Here is a 23687-nt window from a genome sequence, read left to right as displayed (position 1 = left end):
AACCATTGTACTTTGGCATGCAGCAGAAGTTCCTTATGTATATATTTCCTTTTGTCACAAAGAATATTAGAGATGTTTACCCATAGGTCAGGATTTAATATAATTAGTAATTTTTACTGGTTGATCATAGACATTCTTAGTGAACCTTTTTCATAATTTGGTGTCATCACTCTCATTTGTGCCAGGGTACCAACAGTCTACTCACCCTTGCTGTAGCACCATTAGTGCTGTTGTCAGTACGCTGACAGAGGCAAACTGTTAGCGTTGTTATGTAAGTAGTTTTGACTTTGCAGAGCCTATGAAGGCATTTCTGGGGCACTGTTGAAAACTGCTGTGATAGGGCTTACGATAACTACCTTTAATTTATCACAATTTACTTTTTGTTTTTTATTTAGGTTTTTTATAGTTACCCATATTTACTGTTTTGGGTGCTTATCATTTCTTTGTGTACAAGGTGGAACAAAGTAGGTTTACAGTTGTTCAAATGAAAATAATACAATAGTCAATAAATAATGCATGAATAAATTGTTTTGTGTACTCACAACTGCAAACCTACTTTTGCCCCACCCTGTATATTCATGCTTTCATATGTTAGATTCTTTCTGCCTGAAAAATTTTTAAAAAATAGCTTGCTTATACTGCAGGTCTACTGGCAATAGATTCAGCTTTTGTTTTTCTGAAAAAAATTTTTCCTGTACTTTTGAAAGATATTTTCTCTTGATATAGGATTCTAAGTCAACAGGGTTTTTTCCACCATTTTTTTCTTTCAGCATATTAAAAGATTTTTCCAATGTCTTCTGACTCGCACTGTTTCAGATGAATCTAAACAGTCAGGTCTCTTCTGAACATCCCATGTATTCAGTGATGACTTTCCATTCTGGTTGGTGGGAATGTGAATACTTGTTTTTTTCCCCAGAATTTGTTTTCTGCCCAGCTCTGTAATGTTTTGCCTTGCACATGTGCAGATTAGTATTCAGCTAAAGACTCAAGAGGACTCCTATGCAGATTTTGGAGTTCTTTCTCAAAGAAGTGCTTTCTTTTCTGTTACTCTCTGGCACACAAATTTTGGCCCTCCTTGGCCTTTCCAAACTGACAGCTAGACTTTCTTTGAGTTCCCGCTTCCCGTACTGATGTCCAGAATTGCCTCCACGTACAACACTGGGTGATCATTAGGCTCACCTTGTTTGTTTCCCTTTTGCTAGGGATCACAGAGGTTGTTTTCAGGAAGAAAATTGTATGAATTACCCAGTCCACCAAGTGCAAATCTCCTCAGTCATTCTGAAAAAATTTTGCGCCAACATGTATATATAATTTTAGGAATATAGATGAAGATTTGAATTTATGATCACATTCAAATAATATATTTTATAAAGTAATATATTCAGAAATGGTACATTTTTATTCAGTACTGTTTCCATACATTTAAAAAAAGATTTTATTTATTTAATTTTAGAGGGAAAGAGAAAGAGAGGGAGAGAAACAGCGAGAGAAACATCGATCAGTTGCCTCTTACATATCCAGAACTGGGGACCTGGCCCTCAACCCAGGCATGTGCTCCTGACTGGGAATCAAACCTGCGACCTTCCATCTTGTAGGCTGGCGCTCAATCTACTGAGCCACACCGGCCAGGGTGCAAACATTTTTGACATCAATATGTCATTATCACTGTGACCAGTTTTGTAGTCTTTAACCCCAGAGCACATTATTTTCACTTTTGTCCAAGTTGTAGGAGATACAGTGCTTTTTAAATCTATGTACTGTCTTGTTACCAGAGATTTTAATCTCAAGCCACAAATTTTCAAATGCATTACAGTTTTTTCTTTCATTTGTCTTTAGGTATAAAATTATAATCTCTACAACCCAGTTTCTTACTATGTTTTTTTTTTTAAGTTTCTCAACTACAGTTTACTCTCAATATTACTTTGTATTGGTTTCAGGTATACAGCATATTGGTTAGGCAGTCATATACTTTATGAAGTGTTTCCCCTGATGTTTTCACCGCCCACCTGGCACCATACATACTTATCGCTATATTGTTGACTATATTACAGTGCCATGTTGCTTTTTAAGGAAATGTTTAAAGTTTTTCTATGATAGTTTGCAATTGGATGGTTATACTTCTGGGAATCCTTCCTTACTTTTGTTCAGTTTCTTCTTCTCCTACTCCAGTTAAACAACAAACAACAACAACAACAAAAATGCCACTGATCAAAAAGTGACCTTCCAAACTAACACTGATTGAGATAATTTCAGGATGCATTCTCCAGATAGTGCTTTCTTGTTCAAAATTAATAGAGTAAAAGCACCTGTAATATGAGAGATGTTAAGCAAATGCCCTTCCTCTTTTCTGACAGATTATTTTGAGTGAAAACATTTTTTCTCTCTATAAGTATACAATGTTTTTTTGCCTTGGAATTGTAAGTGCTTTTTTTACTTTATGCTCATGAAGATGACAACAGTTGCCTACCATCTTTTGATAAGTGTTACAATTAATTACCTACTGATTCTAATTTTCTTATAGTAGCTGGGATAAATTATCCTACAGATAATTGCCAGCCTGCATTGGTTTCATCTCCTAGCATTGGTTTCATCTACTATTCTAGTTACCCCAATTAAAGTAAATATATTTCATAGGATAGAATATTTCAAGTGGGAAATGAAGAATAAATTAAATTTAAAAAAATAAATAGGCCTTATTACAACATCCCATAGAAATGGAATCCTTTGTTATGTATGTTAAAAGAGAAGCTAAATGCTTCTTACAGTTGGGAGGTAGTTAGCTTCCAACTACTCATAAAATAGGTCAGTTAAAATTGCTTTGTTGGCAGAAAATAAGGCATATTGATATGGTATTTTCGAACAGTGAATGCACTGTAGTTAGTGTTATTTACTGATTTCCTTGGACTATGATTTTTCAGTACTGTTTACATACATTGTAGTTATGCATATTGTAGTTTTTTTATGACCTATGAAATTATCAATATTTAGTTCATTATTAAACCCTATAGAAGAAACATATTGGAGGTTTTTTTTGTGACATGATACATATAGATTTAAAATGAAATTGACTTTAGGCATTCCACCCAAGAGATATTGTTTGGTTATATTTTAAAGTGAAGTCTTATGCATTTCAAGTACTTCGCAATAACTTAAGCACTGCTCTCTCTTTCTGCTTCTCTCAACTCAAAAGTTAAGGTTCATGTGATTTGCCTCAGCAGCAGAAATAGGCCCTCATTGACTTACACTCATCTATGGTCATCATGATTGCTTGTAGAATGGATATTTACTGGGAACTTCCTGGAAGAATGCTTTCTTTTTTGTGGGAGTTACTTGAAAAGCTGCGGGAGGATCTTTGAAAATTATGTTACCAAGATGTGACAACTGGCATTGCTGCAGTCATTTCTCTGAGAAGCAAGCTAGCCTCCAGGTGAAGCCCACACATGGAGAAAGGCATGGCTGAGAGAATGATAGAGAGGTGGAGTCTCTGACTAATGTTTGAGTCTCTTGGTCATAGCTATTCCATAGCTATGTGCATGGAATAGTCAGTTTGGTGGTCTGATAAATGTGCCTAATCCTTGTGAGGTTATTTTTTTGTATATAATAAACACCCTAACTAATAATTAGGATATCAACTTGTGATCAATTTTGAAAGTACTGATATTTGTTATTTTACTATTTTTAATAATGTTTGCAATTTTAATCACATTAGAATAGCATCTTTAATTTATTCAGCAAGTATTTGAGTCATTCAGGATATATAAGTTTATAGTAATTACAGATAACAATAGATTGATACTATGTTTTTAAGCTTTTTAAAATACTAACCTGTAGAAACTTAAAAGCATTTTCATGCTAAGAGTCTGTGATAGGAAATGCTAGAATACAACTTTTTTGTCATGTGAAAAATAAATATTTGAGTGCCAATTCTGTATAAAGCTTATTTGTAAGGTAGATAAGTGATATATAGATATCTCATTTTGTATTGCTTTTTATATTGAATGTATACTTTTTCAGTTAATTTTAATGAAAGACTACTTTCATCAAAGCTAGACTTCGCTTTATTGGCTCTCCGTTTTGTTCATTGTGAATTCCAAATACTGTTTTTGCCAATGAAAGGCCCCATAATTTAGCCTACACCTTTCAAACCTTATTTCCCATCCTTTTTCATATTCAGTGAGATGAATGTTTCCCATGTCTTTGCTTCCTCCCCATGGCTTGTTCCTTTTCAATCCTTTCTGCCTATATAATTAATACCTATCTTTCTTGTCCCAGTTCTGATTCAACCTCTTTACTAAAATCTTTGTCAGTTATCCATCATGACTGTAAATTACCTCAAAAACTACATTATTTCATTTAAGAAAAGTCAGCAATACTGAATAATTTAAAGTAAAACAAATGCCTTTCATTCTTAATCCAGCCCTCCAGAAGAGAACCTCTTAATAGTACTGATTCTTGATACTTTTTTATATATATTTAAACATATGACTTACTTGGTTATCACTTCTTTTCACTACCATATTGGAGAGCACAATTCTAGAGGTTTAATCTTATTTAAGGTTGATTTTTCTTTTGGCAAAAATATTTCAGGACTGGTATATATGCTCCATATTGCAACATAACAGGAAACATACTATCTGGTGGTCTGTGTGGTGTTTAGCTGGATCAGTGATTGAGGTATTGTCAGTCTGATCGACCCATCAGCCTCTCAATGAGTGATTTTATCTGTACCATTCTTTTAAATTGTCACAGATAGCTACTTGACTGTTAGTAAGATAACATGTAGATGGTAAAAGGTCAGGCTCTAGAGCTATACTGCCTGTCATTTATGACCTTTGACAAGTGAACTTTATGCCTGTTTTTCCCACTGTGAATTAGGTGTCTCTCATGGTTTCAACGATTAAATGTTTGAAGTGTCTAAACAGTGCACATGGTACATTGTAAATGTCAATAAATACTAGTTACTAATATATTGATTTAGAAATTTTATTTTGCTGTTTCTGCACTGATATTTATTTGAATGGAAAATGCTTTATTGGATAAAACTCATTGTATTCTGTCTGGCAGTGAGTCAAGGTCACATTTTAGGAAAACAGTGCCATTTAAATGATAACAAACCTCATATATATACACAACTATAATATGTTTATAAATATTATATGCTATATATAATACCATACATTGTTACTATATATTATGTATAAAAGTATATATTACTATATATTATTATTATATATAATACATATAGTTATTAGGAAAGAAAATTGCAAAAGAAAATAAATGAGTGACCCCTTCAATTAGTTGACACTGAAAGGCTGTTTAGTTTCTTGGGATGGGAGTTAAAAATGAGCATACACAGTACTATTTAATTTGAGAAAGAAGTTTTTAAAAATCTAATGCAGTTATGCAAACAAAGGAACTTTCAGGTCAACAGAGATGTTGGCGGAAGGGGAGATGCAGAACTAAAGATAATTATAATTTTACAGACCTTTATAAACAGCAGCAGAAATCATAAAGTAAGCTGAAGTTTACAGAAAATGTTTAAGACAACATAAATTATTTTTTAAGGTAATAAATAAGATTAAGGTTCAACAAGATCAATTTTTTAAGAGGGATGGAACCATCGTTCATATTTTACAAATGTCTGATTTAGTAGGGAGAAGCAGTGTGTGAGTTGGAAAAGCAAATGATAACGTAAAGAGAAATAGGCCATGGTAGGAAAGCAGTCATAAGTGAAACAATTGACTGCTCTAAGTGCACTGAATTTTCTTCATTTAAATTAATGTCTTCTCTAGCTGCCAGTGGGCTTGCAAATCGACTCATGGAATCATTGAATAATCTTTGAGAATTTCATGAAAAATATGCAGGGTAGGGCAAAAGTAGGTTTATTGTTGTGAGTATGCAAAACACAGAGTTTATTCTTTTATTATTTATTAATTTTTGTATTTTCCATAGGAACAACTGCAAACCTACTCTTGCTCCACACTGTATGTGTTACCCAGTGATGAACAAGCACTAGCTTAATTGTAATCTTTTTTAGAAAGGGAAAATGTGGGTTCTAGAAATAACAAACAATTAAGCTTGTTATTGATCTTTCTGACAGGTTATGTGAACACAAGCATTGCTGCTTGATAACCTAGAAGACTACTAAGGGACTGTAATTTGATAGCTTAAGGGCTACTGAGAGACTAAAGGGGATGATTCATGTCCCACTGGGATGGCTTGAGATTTCATCAGACTACTCACGATTCATGCAGTTTAAAACTTGTAAATTGTTTATTTCTGGAATTTTCCATTTAATATTTTTGGTCTGTGGTTGGCAGTGGGTAAATGCAACCACTGAAAGTAAAACAGCAGATAAGGGAGGACTACTGTAGTAGCAGTTTATTAATTTTAGTTAAGTATTTAAGTCTTTGGACATATTATTGGATAAGATATATTGGTGAATTGTTTAAATTTAAAGTAAGTAGGTAGATTTATAGTAGTTAGATTCAAAGTAGGTTGGAATTCAAAACCAACATTTGATTAGAGGTTCAGGGTCACCCTAGAAAAAGATCTTCAGAGCATTTCAGCAGGATTATTTTGTGCCAACATTTCCATCATTGATTTGGTTGAAGGTTTAGAAAGTAGGTTCAAAGCTTGGATAGCTGGTACCTTAGACAGCAATCAGGAACATCTCCCTAAAAACCTTACCTCATTAATCTAGTTCAGTTTTCCTCTCTCCTAACCACACGTTGATATTTTATATGCAATATTAATTCCTAAGTTAGTTTGCCTCAGGGAAAAAAAGTGACTTTTTTTGTCTGCCTGATATTTTCCCAGATTAATGTGTGAATTGTATGTATCCCTTTTATAGCATAATATCCTTAATGATACAGATTTAGGATATGATGAAAAATTGGGAAACAGATTTAGGATATGATGAAAAATTGGGAAAGTCTCTACATAAAGTATATTTTTATCTACTCTAGGAATATGAAGCACGAACAGGGAGGACCTGTAAGCCACCACCTCAGTCTTCAAGACGTAAGAATTTTGAATTTGAGCCACTTTCTACCACTGCCCTGATTCTTGAGGACCGACCATCGTAAGTACTCCAGTGCTCATCTGGCTCGCTGTTTATAATTTTAAACTTAAGTATAATTTTGCTTACCATTTCACACAAAAGACACCAAGAAATTAGATATAAAAATAGCTTTATTTTATTTTTTTAATTTAAATCCTAGTTATGTATCCTAAAACTAATGGGGAGGAATATATTGTTGATGTTCAAGCCTTAGGTATATTTTTTAGAAGTTTCTAAGAGCCAATGTATGGCACATAACATTTCGGCTTTCTATATTTGTTTCTATTTCAGCCTTCCTCTGCCTTACCGTAACATGATAAAACAATTATTTTTTCTTTCTTGACATTTAACATGTACTTAAGGGTATTTGTCCTTGCCTGTTGGACAGTTGAAATGAATGTCCATCTGTTGGTTTACTGTTACTAAGAATACATCATTAGGAGTTCAAGCCAAGATGGAGGCGTAGGTAGACACATAGCACCTCCTCGCACAACCAAAAGAAAGACAACAACAATTTAAAAACAAAAAACAACCAGAACTGCCAGAAAATCGAACTGCTTGGAAATCTGACAACCAAGGAGATAAAGAAGAAACATTTATCTAGACCGGTAGGAGGGGCGGAGATGGGCAGAGGGGCAGACAGCACTCACGGCAAGGCGGCGGCTGGCAAAGCTAGCGAGGTGGCGGATTGTGGAACTGGGCAGGCAGTGCGACAGCTAGAAGACCCCGTGGTCCCACATTGACACATAGATAAACCAGGAGGAATGGCGGGGGAGTGAAGCAGACCACACAACCCAGGTTTCCAGTGCAGGGAAATAAAGCCTCAAACCTCTGATTGGGGACACCCGTGGGGGTTGAGGTGGCAGTGGGAGAAACTCCCAGCCTCACAGGAGAGTTCACTGGGGAGAGCCACGGGGGACAGGAGTATGCGCCGGCCCACCCACTCGGGAATTGGCACTAGAGGGGCCCAGTTTGATTGTGGGTGGCAGAGGGAGTGACTGAAACCGGCAGAGAGTGGAGCAAGCACCATTGTTCCCTCTCGGCCCCTCCCCCACGTGCAGCGTCACAGGGCAGCAACCCACGTTACCCCGCTCCAGGGAACACCTAAGGCTCCACCCCTTTACAAAACAGGTGCACCAAGACAAAAAAAATGGCCCAAATGAAAGAACAGATCAAAGCTCCAGAAATAATACAACTAAGCAATGAAGAGACAGCCGACCTATCAGATGCACAGTTCAAAACACTGGTAATCAGGATGCTCACAGAATTGCTTGAATTTGGTCGCAAATTAGATGAAAAAATGAAGGCTATGCTAAGAGAAACAAAGGAAAATATACAGGGAACCAATAATGATGGGAAGGAAAGTGGGACTCAAATCAACAGTGTGGACCAGAAGGAAGAAAGAAACATCCAACCAGAAAAGAACGAAGAAACAAGAATTCAGAAAAATGAGGAGAGGCTTAGGAACCTCCAGGACATCTTGAAACATTCCAACATCTGCATTATAGGGGTGCCAGAGGAGAAGAGGAAGAACAAAAAATTGAAAACTTGCTTGAACAAATAATGAACGAGAACTTCCCTAACCTGGCAAAGGAAATAGACTTCCAGGAAGTCCAGGAAGCTCAGAGAGTCCCAAAGAAGCTGGACCCAAGGAGGAACACACCAAGGCACATCGTAATTACATTCCCCAAGATTAAAGATAAGGAGAGAATCTTAGAAGCTGCAAGAGAAAAGGACGCAGTTACCTACAAAAGAGTTCCCATGAGACTGTCAGCTGATTTCTCAAAAGAGACCTTACAGGCAAGTAGGGGCTGGAAAGAACTATTCCAAGTCATGAAAGGCAAGGACCTACATCCAAGGTTACTGTGTCCAGCAAAGCTACCATTCAGAATGGAAGGGCAGATAAAGTGCTTCTTAGATAAGGTGAAGTTCAAGGAGTTCATCATCACCAAGCCCTTATTCTATGAAATGTCAAAGGGATTTATCTAAGAAAAGGAAGATAAAAAATATGAACAGTAAAAATGTCAGCAAACTCCCAGTTATTAACAACCACACCTAAAACAAAAACAAAAGCAAACTAAGCCAACAAGTAGAACAGGAACAGAACCACAGAAATGGAGATCACATGGAGGGTTATCAACAGGGGAGTGGGAGGGGGAGAGAGGGGGAAAAGGTACAGAGACTAAGTAGCATAAATGGTAGGTAGAAAATAGACAGGGGCAGGGTAAGAATAGTACAGGAAATGTAGAAGCCAAAGAACTTATAAGTATGACCCATGGACATGAACTATAGGGGGGGAATGTGGGAGGGAAGGGGGTGGGCAGGATGGAGTGGAGTGAGGGGGGGAAAATGGGACAACTGTAATAGCATAATCAATAAATATATTTTTTTAAAAAGAATACATTATTAAGATATTAAGATGGTAATATCTTAAATTCTTCCCTTCCCGTTCCTGACCTTCCCATCTCAGTGGTTCACAACGTTGCTGTTCTTCAAAATATTGTCTCTGATTTGTTGTCAAAGCACACCCTTCTTAGGTCTCTGGATCTATTCTTTTTTCTTCTTCTAGACTTCTCTGTCCTTCCAGTGTAGTAATTCCTAACCTTTTTTGTCATTTTCCTGGTCTGCAGCTTTTTCCACCCATTATCCTGAGGAGCATAATAAAAGGACCTGGAACCAAACAGACAGGTTGAATATTTTTTCCTTGTGAGAGAAGAAAGTCTGGACATAAGTACATTTATTTTCAAATTCTTGTTTCATTTTTTTTATGGTAAAGAATTGTGATCACATTGCTCCTTTTTTTAAGGATTTGGTGAATATTATATTTTTCTATTGGTAAGAAAATAAATAGCTATTTAGAAATTTAGTTATGAAAAGTGTCAAAGTTTTATTTGTCTTGTTGACAAGGAGCAGAATGAACCAGGCCAATTGAAAGAGTGGTTAGATAAGCAAGAAAAGAATACCTAGCTGAAGACCTTTTGAATCTTGATGGACAGTTGGCTGAGTAAGTAGATAACTAAGTTCCCAGAAGAGCTTTCTTAAACATCTTAAAATTCATCCAAAATGGATTAAGGTTTTTTTAGCAGAAATGTTAATTTCTTCCCCAAAGGAGTTTATAAAAATACTGTGCAAAAAGTTCTGTGCTAGATAGTCTTTGGGACAAATTTTTCTTGTCACCATCCTCTATTTTACAGTCAAACCTATATAAGTCTCCTTGCCTTCATGCCTTTGTTCATGTTCCTGCCTTCAGAATACAGTTATCTTACTTTTACTGCTCATATACCTAATCCTATACAGATTAAGCTTAATCTTTTTTTTTTTATCAAGTCAGGTCTTTGTTGACATCTTCAACCTTCAGTGATATCTGCTTTTCTTAAATTTTTCTTTTAACTTATACAAGCAGCATGGAATTGGAACTTGAAAGAAATATATCAGACACAATAACATTATAAGATCTCAGTGTACCAAATAAGCAACTGAAAAAAGTACGTTCATTTTTCACTGTACTATTGACTATCTGAAATTAATATATTAAGTTTAAATATTGTAGCTTTTATGCTGTTTTTATGTAATATTGAGATTCAGCTTGGTAGCTACTGTTCCACTCAGCTCTGAGATGCTGGGATTGAATTGAAAAATTTGTTCACCTCTTTACATTTGAAGTGATATTTATGGGGGAAGTGATTTATATGACTTACATTTAAGTAACTTAAAACAAACCAACAAAGGCTTTCCATGATGTTGGAATATGGAATATCTAATCACTCATCCTTCCTCTACTACAACAATTGAAACATGAGAGTGAAAACTTCAGTTTTATTGAGGATAAAACCAGCTGAGAATACATGGGTGCAACCTGAGTGTTACGTGGCACTTCCTTTTATCTCCCCCAGAATACTCTCCTAACAGATTTGGACCTGCTAACATCCATCCTTTCACAGGCTGAGAAGCTGGAGGAGAGACTTGTACATTTTGTTTCTTCTGTTGGTGGATGCAGCTTGGTTCGGTTAACACTACAACTTCAATTATGAGGTGGCATCTGTGAGGAGGTAGAGAAAAAGGCAAAAGTTTTTCCTCATCTTGGAATTGATGTTAAAACTGTCCTTTTCCATAGGTCAAAGTGATAGTAGAGAAGGAGTTTCCCATTGCAAAAGGAGTTTGTGAATGGGTGTTACTTTTCCTTTCCTAACCTCTAATTTTCAGTAGCATCCAAAATCATTGACAACATAGGTTTTTATAGTCAAAACATTTTCACATATGATGCAATTACAGTATGACAGATGATTAATCTGAAGTCTCAGAGGACTTCAGATATAGGAATTTGTATAATTTCATCCTTTTGTTAACTTCCTTTCTCCCTGTTCCCATTTTACCAGTCCACATCACAATAAAGACAGCCTTGGATGGGAAGAAAAGAACATTCTTACTAGCTGATTGTATTGATGTGAGCCTCATACATTTTTTAAAAATCACTTACACTTAAGGAACTATTTTTTTTAAATCACCAATGTATAGAGCTACCTTTTTTCTCTTTTAGCTTTCTCAATGAATTACTATTCACACTAGTATCAAATGAAATGGCAGAAACACAAAAAGTGAAGTACAGGTTTCTTATGTAATGCCTTTGAGTAGCAGCAAATGTTCATACCATGATTTTTAGCATGATACACTATCTTAGATATTCATTAATGGTTTCTTGCCCTGACCACATAACTAATTGACACTTTTATTAGAGATAGGAATAAGCCATATCTTTCCCTTACAGTATTTAAGTGCTAAGGTGTTTAATATTTTTTGATTGATAATATTTACTCAGTCTTTGATTTTCAAGACTGATGAATTTGATTTTTTTTATTTACTTCTCCAGACAGATGACTGCAAAATCAGTGATTTAAAAAGATCCCCACAAAGCAAGTCTGTATACATTGTTTTTATGCTTTAGTTTCTGTACAGCCTATAGTTTCTTAGCAATTGTGGTGTTGAAGCTCTGCTCTACCTCAGACTGTCAAAGATTGGTAGGATATTTACCATATGGGTCATTCAGCTTTGGACCACAATTATTGAATACCTACTATTTACCAAGGTTTTTGCATTTATGATGATTCAAAAAAGGGGATACCAAGGCATAGAATGTATAATTATTATTTATGTACTATTTTGTTTTAGAATGTGTTTTAGAAGTATTCATATTCAAAGAAAAGAAATTGCAAACAAACCTGATGTAGGATGATCTGAAAATTTCTGTACCCTGAACAGTGTTTAATTCCTTTGTGCAAATCATTTAATGCTAAGAAGATATAAAAGGTATATGCTAGCCTCTTTTTCTTTCTTTTTTTTTTTGAAATCTTTCAGGACTAGGTCAGCACAGTTTGGGGAACTGTCAGGACATATGAAGGTGTGAATTGTCAGTGAAACACATGTGTATAAAAGAATTTATTAACTAGGCCTTTATAACCATGGTTTTGAGATGTAGTTCTATTATTTGCTTAAAGTCTGTGATCTTTGTGCTTATTCATAGTTTGGTTCCATTCCCTTATGTAAATGACCAGGATGGCAGTTATTGCTTCCTATTTCTCTAGAGTCTAGGCCTATACTGTCCATTATGGTAGCAACTAGCCATGTATGGCTATTGAAAATTAAATTTAATTAATTGAAGCTAAATAAAATAAAAAATTCAGTCCCTATGCACACTAGCCACATGTCAAGTCAAGTGCCCAGTAGCTTCTTGTGGCTAGGAGCTAATTTATCCTTACTACTGAAGCAGTACCCTAAGGATTCCACCTGATACCCAGTCTATTAGAAGGTCTTTCAACTTTGGCTGGTCCAGTGTGACCTTTGAGAATGCTCTACCTATTCCTTTCTGGTCTTTCTTTCCCTGGCTACCATGGTTTAATCGCACGCATGCATAGATCAGTATTCTGCCAAAGACATAAGGGGAATCATCTGTACTTTCCTTCTCTCTGGTAGTCTAATCTGCAATGTCTGGCTATCTTGACTCTCCAACTCCAAACTCTGTTTCCTCAACTTAGCAAAACTGGTGGACTCTGTTTTCGTACTCCCTTCTAGCACTGAGACAGGGAAACTACTGGCTATAAGCTTAGGCACTTGGAGAATTACTTTGTTTCCTTTCTCATAACATCGTTGTCTTGTGCTGCCTGTTGTCTGGTGTCTAAACACTGTCGTTTAATATATTTTGTTTGTTTTTCTAATTAATTAAGGTAAGAGGGTAAACCTGGTCCCTTTTACTCCATTATGGTCTGAAGCAGAAGTCTTAACCATTAACCATTATTCATCCCTACTACAACATACCTGAGGAATCTGACTATAATTTATAACTTAAGAAGAGAGGAAGAGGTACATTGTAAATTTGAAAGTTTGTCACAAACCTTTCTTCGCCCTAGCCTATTGAAAATAATTTTTAAAACTGACTGCAAAAATCAGACATTATTACAATACATTTGGATATGTGATAATACTTAAATGTAAATCTTTTTGCATAGTCATATATATAAATCACTGGCTCTATGAAACCATTAATTTTGTAAACCAAAATATAGTATATATAAGTGATTAACATTATCTTGAAACTCTAAAACTACAAAGAAGTTTGTTATAAAAGTATACTTGTACTTACCATGTGACCCAAGAATTCTACTCTTAGGTATTTACCCATAGAGAAATGAAGGCTGATGCCCACAGGAGAGTTGAAATGAATATTTATTGTAGCTTTATTCATAGCGGCCCCAAACTGGAAACAATCTAAATGTTCATTCAGATGGATAAATAGAACACTGCTCACCAATTAAAAGGAATACATTGGTAATAACACAGAACAGCATGGATGAATTTTTAAAATATGCTGAGCAAAAGAAGTCAGATGAAAAAGAATCTATGTGAAACTCTTTACAAGAAACCAACTAATGTTAGAAATTATAGATGTGATTGCCTAAGGTAGAAGATGGGTAAGTATTGTATGCAAAGGGTCATAAGGAAACTTTGTGGAATAATGGGAATGTTCTGTATCTTGATTGGTGTGTTAGTTGCAAAGGTATGTAAAACTGTCAAAACTTGTCAAACTGTACTCTTACAATATGCTCATTTTATCACATGTGAATTATACCTCCAAAAAGTTGACTTAAAAAACTTCAGTAAGTGGTTTTAACAAATAACCTAGAAATATTGTCTGAGATTTGACATGCAAAAATAATATATACACATATACATATGACATATAAATATGTAAAACATACATAACAAATGTTAGCAACCTGGATTCTGATTCTTTTCTAAAATGTAGAGTTCTTTTTAACCTTTTACTTTCTTAAGTGTGAAACGAGGTCAGATTAGAAATTCTGTGTATCTGTCTATACAAAGGAAGACGTTAATACATTTAAATGTTAGTCTTTTAAAAAGTGACTTAAAAATTTTTTCCCCCCAGAAATCTTCCTGCCAAATCTGTGGAAGAAGCTTTACGTCACCGACAAGAATATGATGAGATGGTGGCTGAGGCTAAAAAACGAGGTATAAAATTTAACTCCAGTTGGTAAATTTAATTTACTGATTATAACAGGTTAATTTCAGCAGGAAGATGGACGGTGAAGTTGATGAAGTCTGTCTTTATGATGATGGTGATTTCTTATTTTTATAACTATGTTTGTTCTTAAGGAGAAATAAAATGTCATACTAGGAACATAGTTTTTCTGCAAGTACTTTTACAAAACTAATAGGGAGGAGAAAGGCAGCACACTATATGAGAGGTCTTGTAATTACAGTCATAAACTTGGACTACTATTAACTTATAAATGAAGATATTTCTCATGATTTTTGATATATTATAATTTAATAATTTTAACCCTTTAAGATAACTTTCTCTATGGCTGTGAGAATGTGATTTGATATCAAAATATGCTTTTGTGACTTAATGAAATCCCGAGAGTCCCAGAGTGTCACATAAATGTATACTGTCATGTGTGTATGTTTGTTTGTGTGTATGCTTTTCAGCATATGCTATTTAAACAACTGATATTTTTTCCTTGACCTAAGTGAATGGGATATTGTAATGGTATACAGTTCTATTTTGTGGCACTATTTTGGAAAAGTGAATTATTTAATGTTGTAGTGAACCTATAAGGCCAATTATATTTTTCTAAAAGGCCTAATTATTTAAACATTAGTTGAGTTTATTTTTCTATACAGATTTTGAAACGTTTCTAACATATCCAACACATTTTAATTGACTCTCAACACTGACTTTACTATTTAATAAATATTTAAGATCATTATTGAGCCCTGGCAGGGTGGCTCAGTTGGTTGAAGCATTGTCTGGTACACCAAAAGGTTGTGGGTTCAATTCCCAGTCAGGGCACATACCTAGGTTGCAGGTTTGATCCCTGGTCAGGGTGCCTACAGGAAGCAACCAGTCAATGTTTCTCTTCTCACATCGATATTTCCGTCTCTCTCCCCCCCTTCCCTTACTGTCTCTATCAAATCAATAAACATATCTTGGGTAAGGATTAAAAAAAGATAGTTACTGATAAGTAGGTAGGTAGTCCTGAGAAAATGATATGAAAGGAATAGCATTGAATTGGGAAATCAAAAGGTCACATCTTTAATCCTGTTTGACACTACCTGAATGTGACACTCTAAATAGACCTCATGTTAGTATCCTCATCTGTCAAGTGTGTGGGACACTCTAGATGCAGGCTTTCAAATCCCTCTGTAAACACTTTCTTTAAAGTCATGAAACCCTCTCCAAAGAAACCTCACATCGAATCCGAATATATAAAACAAATTTTAAAAAGCGGAACTTCCTATTTGGCCTCCTGCTTGCCCCTTAAGACAATTCCTGAGGCATATGTGAAACAATTTAGAAAACACTTTAGCTACCTAATCTCTTAAGTCCCTACTGGTTCTAAAATTATATATAGTTACATAACTATGTATATAAAACTATATATGCATAGTTAATGTGTATATATTTCACTTCTCTATTTTTGAGGCATCTCTTCTGAAATTGTGACTTCTGATTTTTAGAAGTGTTTAGGAGGATTTTAAAATTTTAATTAGTAAAGTGAAATACACTCAGATTTAATGTCATGTGGTTTTATGTGAGGAAGTTCATAGACCCCTTCTATGAAAAAAGAGTATTGGTTAGTTGCTCATAGTTGTTTATTTTTTACATAGTTAATTTATGACAAATTTCAGTTTACTGATTAAGTATAAGTAGAATATATGATACTGTAATCTACTTAAGTGATTTTTCTGGTCTTTATTCCATTTGGCACTGTAGGAGGTGTATTTTAAAAGTATATTAATCAGCCCTGGCTGGTGTGGCTCAGTTGATTGAGCACTGGACTGCAAACTGAAAGGTTGCTGGTTCGATTCCCAGTTAGGGCACATGCCTGGGTTGCAGGCCAGGTCCCTAGTTAGGGGCATGTGAGAGGCAACTGTTTCTCTCACACAACAATGTTTCTCTCTGTCCCCTTCCCCTCTCTCTAAAAATAAATAAATAAAATCTTTAAATAAATAAAATTATGTTAATCAAGTTCATTTCCTTTCTTTTTTTACATCTTTCCCCCCTTCTTTTCTCTTCTCTCCCCCTTTTTTCCTTTCTGTTATCAGAATATTTTTTTTTGAGAAAGCCTCTTTTTTGTAGGCTTAGATAGAAGGAGAAGGGGATTTTGATCTAGCTCTTTTGTATTGAAATAACTCTTACTTGTTTAAAACAGAAATTAAAGAAGCACACAAAAGGAAAAAAATAATGAAAGAACGATTTAAACAGGAAGAAAATATTGCAAATGCAATGGTAATTTGGATCAATGAAATACTGCCCAATTGGGAAGTAATGTAAGTAAGCAGACTTTTCCTGAATTCCAGTCTTTTTCCAAAGAGCTCATGTTTCCAATTCTCTATTTTTATTACTTCCACCATGTATCTTATGCTTTGGCTAAATTATACTGTTAACCAATGTTTGAAAATTTCATGCTTATATCTGTGCCTTTGCTTTTATAAATCCCTCAATTTCTAATACCTGCTTTCCTTACTGACTGTCCTCTATGACTGTCAGAATCTTACCTATCCTTTGAGTCCCATTTGAAATGCTATTTGATCCATGAAACTTTACTTTTTCCTTAGTTACCATATTTTCCTACTTCTAACATACCATCTATTGCAAAATGTACTATTGCTGTCATAGTGGGTTTTTGCAAAGGAAATACTAAAGTATGTACATTTATTATAAGATGCATTTATTAAATGTTAAAAATGAAAGTGATTTTTAATATGCTTCTCTCATAATCAAAATAATGTGGTATTATATGTATATTTGTATATTTATTGTATATATACAATAAAATATATGATGTTTCCCTTCTGTAATGTTCCATTACACTTTGAGACTAATATACTTCTTTTGTCTTTTATTTTTTATAATATTTTTGTACATGCCTTGTCTTCCCTCTAGTCTGGAGGGGAAGAGCTGTCTTCTGCAGTGCCCAGTACAGGATGTGCATTTGGAATTTCTTGAATATTGGACAGTGTGACAGATACTATATTAGGCTCTACATAAGTAATCACATTTAATTCTTACAGCCTTTACTCCCACTTATCTTATAGGGAAGCTCAAGGTCAGACAGGTTAAGTGATTTGCCCAAGGTTATACAATTAATGAGTGATTAAGGCAGATTTGAACTCAGATCTGTCTGACTCTAAAGCCCATACTCTTTAAGCAGACTACACTGCCTCTTGAAGACTAGGGCTTAACCCATGTTGAATACTTTGTTATATTCTTTTGGGTACTGAATACACAACAAACTTGTGTTCCTTTTATCCTGTTTTTTTTGTTTTCCATAATTATCTGTATATTTCTGGTCTTTTATTCTATTAGTATAAATGGCAATTATAGAAGGCAGTTCCCTTGAAATTACTATTGTCTCTCTTTAGGGTACAGTGTACTTTGGGGCCATTTTTTCTTTTCTCCTGGCCTACAAGCATGAACACAATGGAAAGAATGCATCACGTACTTAACTTTCTGTGTTTTTAAAAACCATTCAGTCATTTGGCCATAGACTAGGTAAACCATCATGCAACTAGTATTTTTGGTATAAAAAGTAACTTTCTCCTTTTTTCTCCCCTTTTAATTCTAGGCGTAGTACGAGAAGAGTTCGAGAATTGTGGTGGCAGGGATTGCCCCCTAGTGTTCGTGGGAAAGTTTGGAGTCTAGCTGTAGGAAATGAACTAAATATCACTCCTGGTTTGTATTCTATATTCAGTTACTCCCACACGTACAAATAGCCATCTCCAGAGTTAAAAAGTAGACTAGTAGATTGGCCATTTAAAAGGGCATTACCATGTATAATGTCATTTTTAGAGCATGCTTCATTTCCCATCTCCCTCTAAAACCTGGTATGATTTAAAGTTTACTATATTTCATATTATCAAAATAAGATTTGTGGGTTTTCCTTTAGTTTACAACCATCAGTAATATTACTGACATCCAAATACCTTAACTATAGGTAACTGCAAAAACTTCTGGGATTTTATGTAGCAGTGGATATATATGGAAAAATAAAATAGTCTTAATTGTGAAAAGGTTTCCTCTTTGTTTAAAAAAACATAAATATTGGGGGAAGGCTAGAAACTTCTTTTTCTACATCTCTATTCAAAGCAGTCCTTTCGGATTCTTTTTTGTTTGAAAATTTTAAAATTAAAAAAAAGATTCTCAAGGAATTATTTTTTTTAACTGAAAACTTTTGAAGGATAGGAGTAAAATGTAGAGTAGTTTTGATGAAGTTAAAAAATTAAATAAAATTACAGTAACACCAAATGGGGGATATGTAAGAGTTAATAACAAAAGGTGCTAACTAGGTCTGAATGATAATGATAATGCTAGACTACGCACCATGGAAAGAATTAGGGAAATTGGGGTGGTGAACACACAATATACAAATGATGAATTATAGAATTGTATATCTGAAACCTATATAATTTTATTAACCATTGTCACCCCAATAAATTCAATTTAAAAAAACAAAAAAGAAACTTCAGGTGAACAAATGTTTGAAAAGCTCATCACTTATTTTTGTATATTTTGCAGCTCAAAAGAAGGTGTCATGTTAGGAATCCTGTTAACGTAGACATTGAAATGTTGGCTAAGTTGGTATTAATTTTTTGTGAAACTGTACTCAAATTTTTTTTTTTTTTAAAGTTTGAAATAACTGGACTTTTTATTTTCAAATTAATTTTGGGTTTCTCTAAAAGAAAACAATTATGTATTCAGGAATGGAATGGGTACTCATTCTCTTTAACATTAGTGGTGGAAAGGAAGCTAAATTTTGATTGAAGTAAATTTACTTTTGATAATCTAGTTTACTTTCAATGACTCTAATAGTTTGACTCCTTACCTGTTGTATTTGTTTTAATTATGAAATTTGTCACCATTATGGAATAGTAATTAAGAATAAGGGTTCTAATGTCAGTCAAATGTGGTTCAAATCTTGCTTCTACAGTCTATTAGGTTTGTGACCTTGGGCAAATTACTTATATCTAGAAGTCTTAGTTTTCTTCATTTCTAAAATGGGGGTAAAATTGTTCTAGCATTTTTTTTTTTGTGACAGTGAGTGTAAGATTAGAGTGAAAGTGAAATCTGCTGAGAGTATGTACAATGTCATCATTGACAAAAAATCAGAAAGTGAAATATATACTGATCTCAAAGTATTTTCTGTTCCTAAGATACATCTTTAAGTCTGTTTCAACCTCTATATTTGGAGATTCAAAATAAAATAAATATAACATGCAGAGTCAAGCAAGGAGTTGAACTGAGATGCAGGTCGTCTTATTATAGATAAGCATTGTAAATCTTCCCTGGAGAGATGTCCTTTGATGTTCTGAAAAGCATTATCGCATTTTTACTATTGGATCAATTTTGTAGCTCCCACGGGTGATGGATTTGTTTGCTGGGCCTTTCTTCTTCCAAGACAGTTTTAAATTTGAGTACAATAGTGAAACTAGACCTGGCTTGGAGGCAATTTGAAATAAAGTATGAACTTCAATTTGGTTTCTGATAACAGCAAAAATTATGTATCTACATTTAAAACTTATATCCAGCTCTTACACTAAATGGAATGGGGCATAAATAATAGAAATTTTGAGTTGGATTTTTTAAATTTCTTCTTTCTAAACCATTAGTAATAATGAAAAGTGAACAGAAGGGAGAGAAGATCAGAATAATAAGAATCTATTTCACATGTATCTAGTAAGTATTTTATAATGATCTGATTCTTGGCAATATAAGAATACTTATGGTATAGTCATACATTGGAGTATTGTGCAGTTGTTAAACAAATAAAGCAGTCCTATTCTACTAATCTGGAACAGCTTCCAATATAATAAAGCAAGTTGCAGATCAGTGCTATAAATAATATGGTGTGACTTTTTTGTTGTTGTTGAAAAAATGAAGATACATATGTATGTGCTTGTATGTGCATATTCTCATCTTTACAGCTTGGTAAGCATAGTTGCATCTGAAGAAAGTTGATTTACTTTTCATTCTGTAGTGTTTTGTACTGTTTAAATTAAAAAAAAATATCCTGTATCTTTATTACCTTTATAAATTAAAAAAAAAACCCTCCTTTGTATTATCTTTAAAAACACATAAATGTTTTAAGATTAATTGAGGCAAAAGTTCTTGGTATTTGGGGCAATATATAATTGTTGGTATTTGGGCAAGAAATATTTTTTACTGTTTCTCTGTCATTGAAATTTGCTATGAAATTTTTCTATAATTTAAAGTATCTGTAATGGTTAGTTAGAAAATAAAGACAATTAAAATTTGAGAATTGAGAAAAAAATTAGTTTTTCTGTTTTTGAAGATTTAATGAGATCCTGCATATGAAAGTGTAGAGTGTGGTTTCAAAAAGTGATTGGGCACTTAAAAAAAAAAGACAGGGGTAGAGATTTTTGTATGTGACCCTTTAATCACAGTTTAAGTAGCTTTAGATAGCTGTATCATAATGAAGAAACCAGTTTCAAGGAATAAGGAAGCAATAATTAGCATTTATTAAGGGCATATAAGGTGTCAGGAGCTTTACATAAATGATCTTGTTTAATCAACGGTAACCCTATGAGTAGGTATTATTTTTCTTCAGTTTACAGATGAAGAAAGCCAAGTTCCAGAGTTACAAAGTAACTTTTTTAAGTCCCACAGGTAGTAAGTGACAGAGCTGGAATTTGAATCTAAGTCTGACTCCAAAAATAATGTTTCTGCTATTCCACAAATGATATTCCTTTAGCAGAAGCATCTCTACCTGCCTCATACATATATTCTGTATTGTAGCTATTTGAATGGCTGTTCTGGAGTAATTTCATTTGCTCTCTTTCTAGTTGTATAATAAGTAGTTTGGTGGAATCAAGTACTTCAATTTGCTAAATTTTTTTTTATGCCAGCTACATAAGGGAGACCTGACCTATGTGGGATCTTTTATTTTTTAAGAGGAAAAATAAAAATATGTGAATATATTTCTCTCCTATTTATGAGTTTTTGTTCTTTTTGTCCTCAGAACTTTATGAAATCTTCCTATCAAGAGCGAAGGAACGGTGGAAAAGCTTCAGTGAAACAAGTTCAGAGAATGATACAGAAGGTATGATTATTATTATTTTTTCAATGAAAGGCAAATTTTTTGAGGCCCCAGGACCCTGGGTTCAGGTAGAGGACCACCCTGTGGCCCTAGGAGGTAGTGGAGGAGCTTTATTTAATCTTCTTGGGGTGCAGGTTGTTGGTGTGGTGGCACTTCTTGTGTCGCTTGACAGTGCAGAGGGTTCAGGTGGGTGTAACATTTGCAGCGGATCGTCTTGTTACAGTTGCATGTTTGGCCAAGCTGGGGGACGGAGGGCTTGATGATGCCACCCTGCAGACAAAGCACCGAGTGCAGGATGGACTGTTTCTGAATATTGTAGTCTGAGAGAGTGCTGCCATCCTCTATCTGTTTGCCCACAAAAATCAGACACTGCTGATCAGGCAGGGTGCCCTCCTTGTCTTGGATTTTTGCTTTGACATTCTCACTGGTATCACTGGGCTCAACCTCAAGGGTGATGGTCTTGCCAGTCTGGGTCTTCACAAAGATCATCTCTTATCTGCTAGGAAGGCTGCTCTGCTGCCTTGCTGAAGAAAAAGGGTGTGTGTGATTATTTTTTGTTAACAAAAACTGCTAGATGAAAATTCAGTCATTGAAGATATAGTGTGATTTTTTTTTTTTTTTTTTTTTTTTACTGTATGGCAGGAACTGTAGTAATTGATTTATGTATATTATCTCCTTTAATGTTAATAACATTTAAGTAGCTGGTATTGTCCTGGATGGTGTAAGAGGAAACTCAAAACAGTTAACTTGTAAGTAGTGAAGCCATGATGTAAACCCAGGTGGTTGGACTCCAGAGCCTAGGGTTTAATCACATAGTAAGACTAATTGTGTGAAGTATTTTTAGGCTAACTTTTAACTTGCAGATGGATGATGTTTGTGTCAAGCTTGAAACCTCCTGTCTCCCCTCTCACTGACTTTTACTTACTCTCCAATATATTGTTTATAATTCTTATCATGCCTAATCTTTGTTCATTTAATTCACTCATACACCCTTTCCTCCACTCCCATCAATTTTTTTCCTAATCATTTTGGAGAATGTCATTTTTTCTGTTATCATGGCTAATTAATTTTAGGTACATTTATTCAAACATCTCCTGACTTTCAATAATAGGAAACCATTTGTCTGCCAGTCACTTTTCTTTCTATATTTACTTAGTAGAAAGCAAACCTTCTCTTGCCTGTAAGTAAAACTCTACAAAATGAACATGACTTAGGATAGAGAAATGGTTTTATAGTGGTTTATCTACATATCTTATAGTGGTTTTCTGTGAGTATGTAAACAACTCTTAAATTTCTTGAATACTCTTTCAGTCTTTTTTTCTGTTTTAGAAAAGTGAACAGTACACCTGAAACTAATACAGAATCATATTGAATGTAAACTATAATTGAAAAAGGAAAGATAAAAAGAAAAATGAGCAGTAGGGAGGGGAAAATTGACTAAGCAAGGTTAGAGAAGGCTTGATTTTAAGAAGGGTTCATGTAAGTATCATCCTGAGACCTGTTAGCTACATCAGCTTTTTGTGGGAAACTAAAGGTGCAAGATGTAGGTGTTTTATCATTCTTTTTACACTCATTTTATGAAGTATTAAAGGTATAAGAATTAAAATTTTAAGCATTTGCTTCTGAGATATTTTGTCATGATTAAATGGTAAAAGTTGTACTTCAGTAGAAATTAATTGAATCCAAATGAAGAATTGTTCTACTGAGAAGCAATGTTTTATTTAAATTTTTGATTTCTTATTTCCTGGTGTTTATAATTCTCAGTTGTCGTTAAACTTTTTTGACCATTATTTTTCAAATATTACTTCTACCCCATCTTTTCTCTCCTTCTGAGACTCTAATTAAATGTCAGAACATTGAAGTGTCCCACAAATCTCTTATACCTAAAAAAAATTTTTTCTGTGCTTCATTTAGATTATTTTTATTGACCTATGTAATTAAGTTCACTAATCTTCTCTTTTCCTATTAAATCTGTTCAATGAGTCTTTAAA

The 23687-nt window shown here is 34.3% G+C and overlaps 1 protein-coding gene and 1 pseudogene across 3 annotated transcripts in view; one reads left to right on the top strand and one right to left on the bottom strand.

The window, feature by feature from the left end:
- The window catches only part of TBC1D12 (TBC1 domain family member 12), a 73832-nt gene that overhangs the window by 37740 nt on the left and 12405 nt on the right, over window positions 1-23687 (top strand). For all 3 annotated transcript variants that reach the window (XM_053922375.2, XM_053922374.2, XM_053922376.2), the window contains 5 exons: window positions 6969-7084; window positions 14502-14584; window positions 16792-16909; window positions 18208-18314; window positions 21619-21699. In XM_053922375.2, coding sequence (XP_053778350.1) covers window positions 6969-7084; window positions 14502-14584; window positions 16792-16909; window positions 18208-18314; window positions 21619-21699 — 505 coding nt within the window. The remainder of the gene's footprint in view (window positions 1-6968; window positions 7085-14501; window positions 14585-16791; window positions 16910-18207; window positions 18315-21618; window positions 21700-23687) is intronic.
- On the bottom strand, window positions 21710-22640 carry LOC123480067 (ubiquitin-ribosomal protein eL40 fusion protein-like; annotated as a pseudogene).

Source organism: Desmodus rotundus, chromosome 4, assembly GCF_022682495.2.
Source record: "Desmodus rotundus isolate HL8 chromosome 4, HLdesRot8A.1, whole genome shotgun sequence".
Lineage (NCBI taxonomy): Eukaryota > Metazoa > Chordata > Mammalia > Chiroptera > Phyllostomidae > Desmodus > Desmodus rotundus.
The sequence above is the reverse complement of the archived record's forward strand: the minus strand, read 5'-3'. Positions and strand labels throughout refer to the sequence as shown.